The 15,401-nt window shown below is 50.5% G+C and overlaps 1 protein-coding gene across 3 annotated transcripts; it reads right to left on the bottom strand.

Moving 5' to 3' along the window:
- Nucleotides 1–1,616: 1,616 nt before the first annotated feature.
- Nucleotides 1,617–13,850, bottom strand: LOC124694460 (protein NRT1/ PTR FAMILY 4.6-like). 3 transcript variants are annotated; one of them, XM_047227452.1, is made up of 4 exons: nt 13,824–13,850; nt 13,617–13,725; nt 12,221–12,438; nt 1,617–3,385 (listed from the first exon to the last, which is right to left on the bottom strand). In XM_047227452.1, the coding sequence occupies exons 1-4, from the start codon at nt 13,824–13,826 to the stop codon at nt 1,955–1,957; spliced, it is 1,761 nt and encodes a 586-aa protein (XP_047083408.1). In that variant the 5' UTR covers nt 13,827–13,850; the 3' UTR covers nt 1,617–1,954. The 3 variants fall into 3 exon arrangements, with proteins under 3 accessions (XP_047083408.1, XP_047083403.1, XP_047083415.1); XM_047227447.1 differs by lacking the exon at nt 13,824–13,850 and having other exon boundaries at nt 13,617–13,731; XM_047227459.1 differs by lacking the exons at nt 13,617–13,725; nt 13,824–13,850 and adding an exon at nt 13,430–13,609.
- Nucleotides 13,851–15,401: the final 1,551 nt, after the last annotated feature.

The raw sequence follows: 15,401 nt of genomic DNA, 5'->3' as shown, positions 1-15,401 counted from the left end.
TATACTTAGTTTTCCTGATTTATTATGCTGCTGTGAATTTATCATATACTAGCTTCTAGATTTGATAATAGATTTGTTACCATATTGGGCAAAAAAGGATGGCCAAAAGGAATTTATCATATACTAGCTTCTAGAAAAAGACAGAAATAGAAGCTTCTCTAGATTTGATACTATTTTGGTGAAAAGAGAGAGAACTGTTACAGAGAGAGGGGGGAAAAAGGTGCTCTTAAAAAGGGATATCAATTTGGGCCGAGGGAGACATAACCCAGCTCCTGCTCACGTACAACCAAACGCGGTCTCGTCATGTCCCACGCGGTCCCTTTCTACCAACCCCAGGCGACGCGGCCCCACACGTCAGCACGTAACGGTCAAGTAAACAAGAATCCTCCCATTCGAGCTCCTTCTGCGGGTTTCAGACAATGACTTGGGAAAAATTGAGGAAAAACTAAGGAGCTGGAAAAAACTGAGTACGAACTAAGGACCCGAGGGCACGAAAATAGAAAGCCCTAATAGTTTGAGACCTCGTTGAAGATAAACCCTGGTTCATAGTTGACTGCTTTGCAACTCTATTGAATCTATACACCAATTCGTATCGATCTGGTGTTTTGCTACTGAAAGTTTGTGTGATCTGTTGTTCAATTGGGAATTAGAAGGTTGCAATCTACCGCTTCATGGTCGGCGGCTACGTGCACAAGTATGTGGAGTTGCGAATATCTTGCAGTATTGAGAGCTGTTGCATTGGCGACAGGGATAGATCGAGAGACTCGTCAGCATCATACAATTTATCTCCACTTCCTCATCGTGTTATCTCCGTTGTGTTCATCGTGTGCTCATGATCACCACCACCGTGCTTAATGAGAAGATCGGTCAACCCCATATCACTTTTACGACACACTGATCATGGGATCGTGAGTGAGTATGCATAACAGGTGTTTCAGACAGCTAGTCCGGGGCCCCACAATAGTACTCCTATTTAAGCCTCTACCGATGCCGCCCACTTGGCAGGCTTAGTCGGTGGCCGAGAGAGTTCGGTCGGGGCTAAGTTCCTCGAATGTCCCGGAGCTAGGCGACCCTCCCACCGAGTGGAGGGCAAGCCGGTTTCACATCTGCATAAGTCTAGGTTAAGTTTTAGACCGGTAGCTAGGAGAGTGTCTTGGTAGGGTGAAAACCTATGTAAATGAGACTTTCTTATGCATGGCTGCCAGCTCGCAACCGGGAGTCTCGAATGAGTGTAGGGCATTTTGCCGCGAGATGATTGCAACCTCTCGAGAGTGAAACCTAGTTCTAGCCTTGTCCCTAGGATAAATGACACGTTTGGTCATGGTTACACTATAAGATTGGTCATGTCGAAAATGGAGAAATCATTAAAATCTACCCACTAAGTTTGTTATTGAACCATGAGGTTGAGATGAGTTTGTTCATGTGGTTATGCTATGTTGCATCGAGAACGTTTATTCTCAACTTCTCGAACCTCCTCGGCAAGGTAAGTAGGTAAGTTATCACCCATTTCGTTCATTTTTTCGTTCATTACTGGTGAAATCCAATATATGACCCAATCCAATAATGAAAAAATGGTTTAAATCTTTTTATCTTGGTATGCATGGCGTTGCCTCATTTGAAACGACCGATATTCATTGTTTGTGTAAGTCGGTAATTCTGCAGGTCAGGAGATTTTGATTTTCTCTGTACATGGACTAAATTATCTCTATATGGAGGAGACTGTGATTGCCTAATTAGCCGAAAGATATGTCCATATATATAGTTGCCTGCCACGCCGAACTCCGATGGAGTTTTTTTCTTCAGCTAGCCATCCAACCAACCAAATCCACACCAATGAACAGCCTTCAGAACCCCCAAACCCAATTAACAACATTCTAAAACTTCCATTCACCTTTGCCAGATAATACTACTAGACCTCCTGTCCTGCATATCCAACATTTACAAAACTACATCATCAGGCCTTGATGACCCCAGCGTTTCTGTACTTGTACCGGATGGCGAGGACCAAGAAGAAGATGTAGTTGACGGCGCTGAGCGCGCACATGAGCCAATAGAAGCGCTCGAGGTGGTAGTGGTTGAGGCTGGCCCCCTCCAGCCACGGCCGGTGCCCGCCGCGCCCCGTCGCGCTGTTGACGACCGTCACCAGCACCGAGCTGAGGTAGTAGCCCAGCGCCAGCGACGCCCACGAGAGCGACGTGGCCAGCGAGCGCATCCGCGGTGGCGCCTCGCTGAAGAAGAACTCCAGCAGGCCCGCGAGCGTGAAGAGGTCCGCCGACCCGAGGAAGAGGTACTGGAAGGCGATCCAGAAGAAGGTGATGGGCAGCGGCGCGCGGGAGTCCATCATGCCGTTGTTAGTGGCGACGTTCTTGCGCTTGACCTCGACGACGGCGGCCACGGCCATGGCGACGATGGAGAGGACCAGCCCCGTGCCGATGCGCTGGAGGTGGGTGATGCCCATCTCCGTGCCCGTCGCGCGCCGCGCGAACGGGATGATGAGGTGGTCGTAGATGGGTGCCAGGAGTATGATGAACGTGACGGGGAACACTGGCAGCGACGCCGCGGGCACCTTGAGACCGCCGATGCGCGTGTCCATCGTCGCCGCCTGCTCCACGGAGAATGTGGAGAGCTGGGCCAGGCAGCAGTTGAGCATGATGGTGGCGAGGAAGATGGGGAGCACCATGAGCACGATCTTGACGTCCTCCACCTCCTGCACCGTGCACGCCAGGGCCCTGTGCCGGGGCTGGCAATGCACCGCGCGGTTCAACGCACTCAGCTCCTGGGACGGCTCCGTCGCCTCGTCTGCGGCTGCACACGCCTCCCCGGGCTTGCAGTACTCCTTCAGCTCGGTGCTCCCCGTCGGGCTGGGCGCACGGTCGATGACGGCGCCGTTGCTGGCGCTCGGAGTGCCACCACGCCGCGGCGCGAGCGCCGCCGCGAGCAGGACCTTGGCGATGGTGACGAGCGGGCTGCCCGTGGGCACCTTGCTGCGGTAGAACCTGGACCCGGCGGCGAAGACCGGGATGGAGAGCAGGATGGCGATGGTGGAGATGAAGAAGCCCCACTGCCACCCCTTGTTGTCCTCCACCCACACGGCGAAGGTGACGGCGACGAGCGCGCCACAGGAGAGGCAGAAGACGAAGTAGTTGAAGAAGGTGGAGCGGCCCTTGCGGCCCCGCGGCGTGCCCTCGTCGAACTGCTCCGCGCCGTGCGACGGCAGGGAGCCCTTGATGCCCCCGATGCCCAGCGCCGTCATGTACAGCCCCACGAACAGCATCGCCTTCTTGCTGCCGGACACCGGCTCGCACGGCGCAGTGCCGGCGACCTTGGCGCACGCCGGTGGCATCAGGGATGAGGATCGCGCCTGGATCGTCAGGATCACCAGGCCCTGCGCGCCATAGCAACACATATTCAGACGTTAGTGTGCATTACAGTCAGATTTTTTTCCATAAAGATTACAGTAACAAATACACCAGGTGAAAGGAAAATTTGTTCTGTAAAATTAGTGTGCTTTTTTCAGACCAACATCCTTGTTCTGCTTGATAGATTCAGGCCATTGTCCGGCGGATATATTTTGGTCTAACGATGCTCAAAATACGTGCATTTCATTGCCATTCGCTAACGCTCATAGAAAAGATTTAAACATTGGTCACATGAAGTACAAGGCTACTTGCATTGGCACGCATGATTAGACGGAGTAGCTACTTGCCATTAATTTGCAGATCAAGCTATCATGCCCAAAGATTAGGCAAACACAAACCTATCAATTCAATTAAGCGAAAGCGATAAAGTTGAGCGACTAGGCAAAGCGGCCGCCGTGCTACTTGTGGCCGGCCGGGCAGCCGCCCGTGTGCTACGTCGCTTTGCTCTGGCCCGCTATAGCTATGCTCTCGCCATGGTCCGTGAGTTGAGTTGAGTGGTGCTAAAGCGGAGGACAAGATCAGAATTCAGAGGAAGACACCGACCCACTGCAGCCAGATTCAGTTGTTTGACCTCTGGCAGTGCGGTGGTGCTGAGCATCCCGTTGTGGTTGAGTTGTTGTCCATGACAATTTCCTTCTTTTGTTAACCTTGACCGACAGAACACATGGCCAAAAGCAAACCTTGTGCAAGAAAGGACGGCAATGTTTGGTTCCGAAAGATTGGGAGGCTGACTTTTTGTATGGTCAAACTGGGAGCATGTGATCGTTGTGGGTCTTGAGGGTCAGAAAGCAGGAAAATAAATATTGAGCCATCAGTGAGGACTGAGGAGGTGGTTTGACATTGATGGAGGCCACGGATATTGATGCCGCGGCTGTGGTTTAGCGAGCGGTTTGCGTTGTGCAGTTTGGGCTACGGTTGACCAAATCATGCAACGTCGTGGCTTGAGTGTGACCGGTGGTAAGTTGGCGGCTGTCTCGGAGGGTGGCATTGGTGGTCCGCTGGCCTTGGCGTAGCAATTGGGGATGTCAGGGCGGTGATGGCTTAGAAACTTTGGCAGTGTTGAGAGCTACTCGAAGGTTTGTCTTTTTCATATGTGTTCGAGCGTCTCCTCCATAGCGGCTACCATGTCTTCTCCCGTGCGGTGATGAAATACCACCTTTCTTAACAGAGACATGTTTGGAGTTAGAACTTGGTTGTCCCCGAGTCTTGAGTGGGGTTGCCCCTTTTGGTTATGCACATATTGGGAACGTGAGTGTGGGAGTGTGTCACGTATCGACACCGTGAATAGCTCATTTCAGATGCCCGTTTAGGACGTGTAGAGGGAGGTGATGCTAGTTCTAACCACATGCATTTCGTTGAGTGTTTGGGACGTGCAGATGGAGGTGATGCTACTTCTAACCACATGCATTTCATTGAGTTTTTATCAAAAATTATGTACAAGTTGAGTTACGTTCGGACTTTCGATTGTGTTATGTATGCCAGGCACAAGTGTTATATATTTAATCGGGCTCTGTATCTTAGGCCTTCTATATAACGTGGAGTGCTACCACATGATGTGGCCTATGACGATTCGATAGCAGCACGAGCGCTAGGAAGCCGGCAGGCATGTGTTGGTGCCCAAGGGTTGCCAGGTGTCGCTTATTCGCCTACGACGGTAACACATTACACATCTGTCCCAATCCGATCGATCCCTTGTGCCCTGCCAAACCACCACCGGCCAGCCAAGTATCCCCATGATCGAGGAGGCTGGGTCCCCCCGGTAGGAGTGTTGTGGCCATCTCGGAACCACCGAACCCGGCGACACCGATCCGAGAGAAGCGACCACGTACTGATGCACGAATGTACTCTCTCCGTGGTTGCCGGCGATCTGCCTTGCCCCACCCACAGATACGCCGGCCAACGTGGTGACCGCGCGCGGCAACGAATTTCTGCTAGGATCCAGGGACGGCGCGGTTTCGCGATCTCGGCTGTCTGTCAGCTTGCGCGTCAAGGTCAAGCTGCGCGTACGTGCACGCGGCCGGAAGGTGACAATGACGTCCTACGTACGAAAATCCAGCGTGCACTGTAGGACTCTTGGGTTGTGTGAGATGAAGCAGGTCTGGTACGGCAAGTTGTAGCGTCCGTGTTGCGTGCCCACTCAGCTCTCCTGCCGGCCTAGCTAGGAAGAGATTTTTTTTGTTTTTTGTTTTCAAGATTCTTTAGCAGAAATGGCCCAGCAAGTTCGACTGATGGTGCAGCTCGAAGCTAGAACTGCAAGTGCTTGAGCGCGCGAGATAGTGGCGAAGCATCAGTCCCAGTCCCACTCGTGGCATCCTGGTTGTGGCAAAGAAGATCTTGTGCGATCGGTGGTAACCCTGGATCTGGCACAACGAAGCTAGATATCGAGCTAGTGGTCCGTGCCAGGGATTCCCCTACCGGCCCCGGCGGCGGTTTGGCCGGCCGTGGGAACGAGATCACGGTGCGCTACATATCCGGGATGCCACGGAATCCATCAGATTGCCTGCCGGCCCCGGGGTCCAGCCGGCGGGGGGAGACGGTGTTAGAATTGTAATTATCATCTAACTCTGTCTTACTTGTAGCACACGCCTATACGTGTTGTATACGGACGTGTATGTTGTATTGGTCATGTATATATATATGTGGAACGGGCTGGGATGTTAACCCAAGCACCAAAACCCTAAACCTTGTTTTTAACTTGGTATCAGAGCAAAGCGCAGCCGCCGCTGCGATCCCATCTACCGCCGCCGCCGAGAGACCTATCCTCCGCGTGCCGCGATGACTTCCTCCCTCCAACTCTCCACCATGGTCGGATCGACCTCCTCCTCAATGGCGAGCATCTCCGCGGGGAACGTCCCTGTTCCCCCGTTCAGGTTGGAGGCCGGCAACTTCAATCTGTGGAAGGGCATAGTTCTTCCCAACCTAGCCGGCGCTGGACTGCATCGCCACCTCGACGCTACTGCCGTCGTGCCTGCGAAGACGATCACCGAGGGAGACGGCGACAAGGCCGTGACGATTCCTAACCCCCGGTATGACAAGCTGGTGGACTCGGGACCGGCGCCTCATCGGGCTGCTCCTTGGCTCTATGGAGCCCAACATTGCCAACCGGCTTATCGGTTGTCAAACCGCCGCTGCGATCCGGACCGGCGTCCATGACTTGTATGGCGCTCGAGCCGCGCCAACGTGCGCTACATCCGTCGTCGGCTCGTAACGACGAGGAAGGAAGATCTCTCCGCTGCGAGCATACATGCGAGAAGATGAAGGGCTATGCGGATGCAATGGGCTGCCGCCGGTGCTCCCATCACCGACGATGAACTCGTTGACTATATTGTCATTGGCCTGGGCTCTGCGTACAACCCTGTCACCGCCCCGCACTCACGTGGCTCCGCCGCATCGGTTCCCTATGCCACCTTTTACGCCGACATCCTCTCCTTCGAGTCCCTCCAAGCGCAGCAGGCGCAAAACGAAGGGTGGTCATCTTCGGTAAACGCGGCGGTGCGTCCTAACCCCACCGTTCCTAGTGGAGGATTCCCTCGCCTCAATGGTGGTGACGGACAGCAGGGGCAGCCTCGTCAGGGAGGCAACACCGGCGGTTACGGCCGCAATGATGGCGGCGGCTACGGCCGCAACGATGGAGGCGGCTACGGTCGCAATGATGGAGGCGGCTACGGTCGCAATGATGGCAGCCGCAATGGCGGCAATGGTGGAGGCTGGAACAATGGCCGCAATGGCGGCCAGCATCAGCGTCGATGGAGACCTAAATGCCAGATTTGTGGCAATTGGGGACACGTCGCCAAGGACTGTCGCAACCGCTTCGACGCCAACTTTCAGCCACCGCAGCAGAAGAGTGGCAATGCTGCAACAACAAACTACAACAACAATCCCTGGATCATGGACTCCGGGACGACTGATCACCTCACAAACGAGCTAGCACGTCTTCAGGCATATGAGCGCTATGGTGGCAAGGACCAGGTGCAAGTAGCAAATGGTGCAGGTCTGTCAATTTCGCACATTGGTCAATCTCTTTTAGCTGGTTCATCTCTCCACCTTAAAAATATACTTCATGTGCCTAATGCCCGTCTTAGCCTTCTCTCATGTTTGCAAGCTTCAGCGATCCATCTATGGTCTGAAGCAGTCGCCGCGAGCGTGGTATGCTCGCCTGAGTCAGCTTCTTTATCGCCTTGGTTTCTCCTCCTCTAAAGCGGATACATCCTTGTTCTTCTACTCACGCGCTGGAGTGCAGATTTTTATGCTGGTCTATTTCGACGACATTGTCATTGCTGGCTCTACTCCAGAGGTTGTTGATGTTCTGGTTCGAGCTCTTTTCAGTAATTTTCCTATCAAGGATTAGGGCCCGTTGTCATATTTTCTTGGATTGGAGGCCACTTACAATTCAGGGGGGCTAACCTTGACTCAACGGAAGTATGCACTTGATCTTCTTCATCGAGTGAACATGGAGAATTGTAACCCGGCCACCACTCCACTCTCCGTATCTGAGACTTTAGCTAGAGACACCGGTACTCCACTCAGTTCAGATGATGCTCATCGGTATCGCAGTGTAGTTGGTGGATTGCAGTATTTGACACATACCAGGCCGGATATCTCGTTCGCTGTCAACAAAGTTTGTCAGTTTTTGTCACAGCCCACGGATGTTCATTGGGAATCTGTCAAGCGAATTCTACGTTATGTCAAAGGGACACTGGAAACAGGCTTACGTTTCCACAGGTCCACATCTACTGTCATCAGTATTTTTACAGACGCTGATTGGGCTGGATGTGTTGATGATAGGCGGTCTACCAGCGGGTTTGCAGTATTTGTTGGTCCAAATCTTGTTTCTTGGAGTGCAAAGAAGCAACCTACTGTCTCGAGATCTAGTACCGAGGCAGAGTATAAAGCATTGGCTAATGGAGCTGCTGAAGCTATTTGGGTAGATTCTCTACTCAAGGAACTTGGTGTTGTTCGGCAGCGTCCTCCCAAATTATGGTGTGATAATCTAGGGGCGACATACCTGACGGTGAATCCAGTTTTTCATGCTCGGATGAAACACATAGAGATTGATTTTCACTTTGTGCGAGAGCGAGTTGCTGCTGGTGACTTGGATGTCAGGTTCATATCCACTCATGACCAATTGGCTGATGTGTTTACTAAGCCAGCCACTAGACAGATGTTAGATAGATTCCGGTTCAATCTTAACCTTTGTTCATAGCGGTTTAGATTGAGGGGGAGTGTTAGAATTGTAATTGTCATCTAACTCTGTCTTACTTGTAGCACACGCCTATACGTGTTGTATACGGACGTGTATGTTGTATTGGTCATGTATATATATATATGTGGAACGGGCTGGGATGTTAACCCAAGCACCAAAACCCTAAACCTTGTTTTTAACTGACGGCGACGTGATCGGGAAGAAAGCGGCGCTGCGCGCGGCCGGGGTGGGCTTCCCTGTTCCGTTGCGGCTGCCGAATTGGTTAATTTGTTGGTTGGTTGGTTTGGACAAACTAACCATAGGTTATGTGTTTGATGTAACCGATAACTAAACATGGTTGGAGGTAACTGAACCTTGAGAACATTCCGCACAGTGCACGGTCACTGATGTAAGCGAACCTGCGTGCACAGTGACTATACCCATTTTGTCAAGTGCAGTTACACTCAACTTTTTTTTTCTTGTGAAACACCACGAACACCTCGCTGTCGATGGGAACGTCGTCTCCCACTGAAAAATATTCTACCTTTAATGAGACACGAAAATGTTAACCAAGAGTTTGAACTCTGGTGGCTGGAGGTGTCTCTACCCCCCTAACCACCCAACCACATGTTGGTTCTCACAATTACACTCAACTTGCATCGCCACCTACGTACCCCATGTGTACCCCATGTGAATATGTGATACTTCACCCACAATCCCTACACCATCGTCGTCCTACATAGCCGCATACGTCCACCGCGACCATGATGCCAGGGGCGGAGCCAGAAATTGAGTATAGGGGGGGCGAAGAAAAAAAAAACTGCACAAGAAGTGTCTCACAAATATATATCAGGTCTTAGTTTGATATTGGTTGATTGATCAAATTATGATAATATAGTCTTTGCATTTGAAACAATGCTACGTTCTATTAGTTTGTAGCTATAGGTCCACTGGACTTATGGAACAAATCGAAATTCTCACCAATTGTGAAAGTTTTGCTACAGTTTATACACAATCTATACTATCTTTTACTACCCAGAATTTCCCTCGCAGATTTTCTTTGGAAAAAATAGATAAATTTAACCTTCTATTGAACATTTAGCTTGGTAATTTCACATCTGGGGACAAGATAGTATGTTGTATCACCGATTTATAAAATGATACGGAGTAACTAGCAATATACCTGAGGTAATATCTCCGGCAGACGGAGCAGCCGCGCCCCGCGCCATCAACCCATCGCGGTGGCCGGAGTTCGGCAAGGCGTCTGACCTACTCCAAGTGGCGGCTGCTGGCTATGCCCTACCGTCGCGGACGATGGTGATCAAGCAAGCCGAACCAAAAGTCGATGGATGAACGATAATCTAGCGTGTAAGGTAAAGGCTTGCGGCTGGGTCCATCTGAGCCCTCTAGGCTATAGCTAATTCTGTACCTGATGCTCCAATACTGATCGTAATGGGCTGGTGTTGGCCGGTTGGGCTTTGTCTTGCGTGGGTACAGGAAGTCACGCTCTATTATCCTTGAATAATGGTAGAAAACTGGTCGTAATTAACTGCTTCTTGCCATACTTAGAACTATACTGTATACTGAGATTTGTTGAGGGGGGCCGAAGGTTGGGGGGGTCTAGCCCCTGCTCGCCCCCCTGTCTCCGCCCCTGCATGATGCCCACAACAAATTATGTAAGCACACCCGCACGTACACCGATATAATATATAAATCCCAACATCTTTTGCCGTAGCGGCCAGCCAAATGAACAAGGCAACACCAGACCGAACCATAGCCGCCGCCAAAAATCTTCTCCATGCAGCTCATCTTCGCCGCTGCCACCGGCCTTGTCCGCGGCAACAGCGAACGAGCGAGGCTAGGGCGGAGCGATTCTCACGTCACATCCATCGGTCGGGACGGTGTTCTCCAGTTGAGCTGGCGGAGCTGATCTCCTCCTGTGATAGCCCTCGGTGGCGTTCTTCATGGAGGTGGTGGTGCGGCGACCCTAATCTAGCCGGTAATAAATTCCGAATAGATCCGCCGGCGATCTCCATTTGACAACCGATGCATGCAGATTATGGATCGAATGGGATTCAGTCGTGTCCACCCACAATAGCTTCGTTGTCTGTTGTGATCATGGGATCAGATGGGATTTCCATGGCTAAGACAGTGGGGAGAATGTCATGGTGGCTGAGGTCTAAGATCTAGTAATGGCAATCTGAGTCTTTGTAGTGATCAGGACTTTGCTTGGTGTTTCTTGACTTGCCGCAAGCAGCATCAACACCGGCAAGCGGAGCCAGCAGTACATGAGGAGTACATAGTTTTATCTTCCAGGGTGAAAATCTAAGGTTTAACCATAATTGGATGTGACTTGCAATAGCGAGGCATTGCTTTAAGAGGGCAAACTTGCTCCAGGTCGTAAACCTAAGGTATTTACTTAATTGGTTGTGCCTCGCAACGAACTTGTTGAAGGCATTGTTTTTGATACTCGACTATGGGTGTTGTCTTAGCAGTGATTGTGTTGCAACTACAAATTTTGTTTTATCATCGTACCAAATTTTTTTTTTTTTTGCAGTAGAACTTGTTTGCATCTGTAATGTCTTTAGGATATTTCGTTTATGCAAAAAACTAGATATAATCTAAATCTTCGTGATATTAATATATTTCTTTTATCAAAAAAAAAGTGAACAAAATTAGCCCATCACACCATCGCTATCTCGGCGATAGCCTAGTGCATGCTGTCACAGTACGTAGGACGTACGTGATTAGCTCCATCAGAGCGGTTCCCTTTGACCCAGGCTATCGGCTCCCGCCCATGCATCCTGCTCGTTCCTGTGCGAATAAAGCGACGGCTCCTACGATCCATCATTCGCCAACCCAAATCGCAGGGAAGCTGCGTGCTCCGGCCGATCCATCTGTGGACTGTGGCGCGCGCAGCCACTGTCAGATAAACCATCGACGTACGCCGTTGCAGTTGTGGCGGTAAAGAGCACCGTGTGGGACCGGGTATCCTGGCAATTAACAACCAGAGTACTAGAGACAAGGTGGATCGCAAAGTGCGGGTATAAAACCACGTGTTTGGGATCATCAAGGATCGTATCACTCTCGAGATTATCATCTGAGGTGACGCGCTTTTAAATCCAGCCAGCGAGTGTGGTTATCTTCGGACATGTGTCGCCTCCTCAGGTAGCTTAATCACGCTAGTGCTGCATCCATCGCAGTTACTTAACTAGAGAAAATCCTTTCGGCAGCTCACAGATTTTCCATTCCATAATAAAAGGAAGGGTCTCGCCGGTCAAACATGTCGAGAGTACGTCGTGTACTGCCCTGCAGCGGGCAGCCAAGCGAAAAGGCTAAAGCAGAAAAGTCAACGTGGTGACATGGCGCCACAGCTGGACGGGATATTCGGCATATATCTCTATCCATCTATTGCTAGCTTGGATATAAGATAAGGACAGTATTGATTATATCTACGTATATATATCCAGAAACACGTCTACCTACAAGGATACGTAACGGCTATCATGTATTTTTTTTTCCGTCGGTGCATTTATGCAAATTCGGAAAACGAAAACGGACAGCTAGTGAGATCATGCTGGTAATAAGACAAAGATTGCGCTGGCGCATGGACGCGTACCATGAACTCGACGGCGGCGCTGGCGAGGTAGACGACGTAGGTGGTGCAGACGGCGTCGGAGAGGAAGCCGCCGAGGAGGGCGAGCAGGAAGGCCGTGCCCATGAAGTTGGTCACCGTCGTGGCCGACTGCGACGGCGAGTAGTGCATCGAGTTCATCAGGTACGTCACCAGGTTGCTCGCGTTCGCCAGGAACGCAAGGTTCTCCAGCACCTCAGCGACTGCATACACACCAATCAAGCAACATTAGTTAATCGTTAATTAGCACTAGCTAGAATCAGCACTGGTCTGTTCCAGAATCCCCTCTAGATTACAGTGCACTTATTCAGGTTCTGGAACACTCTGGATTTAAGTCGGTAACTTTTAGCCCACGTGGTAATATAAAGTTTGCTCGACACGAAATTTCGTCCCACGCGGTGCAAAACGGGACAGCAGTTAAAGCGCCCCATTTATTTGCCCTTTGCACAATTAGCATACGCGAGCATCCTGGGGGCGCGGCGATAACTGACATAACGTCCCCCGTTACACGCGCGCCTGCCGGCCCAATCTGCGCGCCGTTTCTGCCTTGCGATTCGTGCCGGATTTAATGCGCCGTGTTTGGACGGGTAAAAAAAAAGGAGAGAAAACTTTCTAACGCCATCATTTTTTTCCAACCTCGTCCTCAACCACCAAAAGGAAAGAAACAGAGGGCCTCGACGCTCGATCACAAGTTCACAGCACGAGCAAGCTTCTCCTCCACACAAGGAAGCGGGCGGGGCCCCTCTGGTTCCTTTCTTTCATTCTCGGAACCTAAGCCGAAAGCGAGGCTTCTAGAACGGCAGGACGGAGAGATCGCCGTCGCGGCACAGTGGCGGAACAGGGTCTCGCATTGGGAGAGAGGGCTGGATGCGAAGGCTCGAGCAAAAGCGCCATGGAACTACAACTATAGCTCCCTGCAAGTTGGCCACCCCTCTTGTCTCGCAAAGTTCGCAATTGGGAGGTAAAGGTGCCCCCAATGGACAATTCGTCCCAAGTTGCACGAGCCCGGATGGGAACGTACGGGCCTGGGAGAAGAGAAAGAGAGGTCGAGAACGGGAGAATCTGTGGAAATGGAGATGGAGCCCCAGCGGAAGATAGAGCGAGAGGGGAGAAGTGGCCATATCAGACAAGGGCCCGATCAGGAAAGTAAGGTCGAGGAAAGGGAAGGCGCAGAGAGGGAGAGGATGGACCAACCATGATATGTGCATGCGCGCGGTGCCTCCTTCCTTCCGAGTATCCTATTCCTGATTGCGCCCCTTTCCCCGCCGGTCCACCACTACGTCGTCGTCGTCCGGCCCAGCCAGCCGAGATGGTTCCCGAAGAATCTAGAAGGAAAATCTAGCTAGGAGAGCATGCACCGTCGGCAGGGAAGTTGACTTACCGAGCACGAAAGAGGCGGCCACCATGCCGCCGTGCCGGCCCTTGGCCGCCGGCCGGTTCCGCCAATCCACGTACCCCTCCCACCGCTCCGCTTCCCGCACTCCGCCCTCCTGCATGCCGCCACGGACAAACGCCTTAAGCAAGAACAGAACGGGATCGAATAGCTAGCTGAATGATCAAGAATCGCGAGCGGATCACGGGGACTCACCATCGTCGCCGGCGTCAACCTTCCTCGAGGTGTGTCTGAACTCCGAATTACTGTGTGAACTGAACGGGGATGACCTGAGCCTGAGGTGACTGACTGTAGGATGACTTGGGGGAGCGTCTCTGCCTGGCTGTCTGGCTTTAGCGAGAGGAAGAGGGGGCGAGATCCTGTATTTAAAAGCGAGAAGAGGTGACTGCGGCTGCTCCAGGGGTAGAACGGTAATACGGGATGCCGCCCCCCCGCATCACAGGGGCACCGGCCCAGCCCACAGGCGCGTGACGGGGACGCGAGGGCAAAGTCCGCAGCAGAGATGTCAGTCTCGGCTTGCCCCTCTTCTCCTCCTGTGCTAATAGTTTTTCTTCCCTCTCGTGCCCCTCCGAGATTTCCATATATCTTGATATTTATGAAGGTTATCAATCGTAATAGATATATGATTAGCTGTGCATGGGACCGTTTACCTTTTTCATTTTTGGTATATCTGTTAATAAATAAATAACATGTTTTTATTGTGCCAATAGTTCTCAGCTTCTTGTACCACTTGTCGGTCTCTTTTTACCTTTTTATTAAAATGTTATGTAGGATGGTTATATAGTCCATGTCTTTTTTTCTTATGAGAAAAACTTGTACAATATAGGAAAATGCATACATTACCACGGACGGAGCCAGGATTTTATCATAGCGGGGCCGAAAAATCACAAAAAATATAAAATTTGTATATATCAAAAAAATCCCATCATTTTGGGATTTAGTGTTGTTGGCGTTGTATTCCTCTCCATCCTTAAGCATAAAATGGTTATAGTGTGATTAAGATCGTGGTAAAAAAGCATCGCATAAATAAGAAGGTATATACAAACTAACCAGTAGTCTGAACTCGTTATATTATACTCCCTCCGTTCGTAAATATTAAGTCATATAGTTTTTGGCATGGAAACTAAAGAACGTATATTGAGAGAAAATTACACCAGGTTTGGGTGAGATTACCCCCATACATTTGACGTGAGAAAATAGAGGCCTTTGCATAAGGTAAGAAAATAGAATCCTAAAAAAAATTCCAAAGAAGTGCTGCGTCACACTAAAGCTATATTCTGGAATTTTTCTCAAAAAACTATATAGCTTATATTTAGGAACGGGGGTAGTATCAAAAAAGGCAGCAAAAAGTAGGTGATAATGTGTGTACCTTTTTCTTGCTGGTGGATAAAAGCTACGGTAGGAAAGTGCATACACGCCCACTCAAGACTAGACAGGAGTGGTGAAACCTCGAGATCATTGCTATCGATAGGAACACATTCTCCGTTGAACGAATAGTCCGAATTAGCAAGACAGACGTAAAACTGAACCCAATGTTTTATCTCTAGTAGACTAAGAGTACAACCACCCTCATGCTAATCAAACCAATAGTCACTACATAATTTTATTTTGGATAGAGACTATTCATCTAGACGACTACTAGTTGTGCATCTGACCACTGATCGTGGTACAATATACTTGTGAAGTAATCAACAAAGTTCTTTATTATGTCTCGCCAAACCAATCAACTGGACACACTAGCTTGATTAGATGATAAAAAAAGCATCCATGATT

This window comes from Lolium rigidum, chromosome 1 (assembly GCF_022539505.1).
Source record: "Lolium rigidum isolate FL_2022 chromosome 1, APGP_CSIRO_Lrig_0.1, whole genome shotgun sequence".
Lineage (NCBI taxonomy): Eukaryota > Viridiplantae > Streptophyta > Magnoliopsida > Poales > Poaceae > Lolium > Lolium rigidum.
This window is presented reverse-complemented; position numbering and strand designations above follow the sequence as displayed.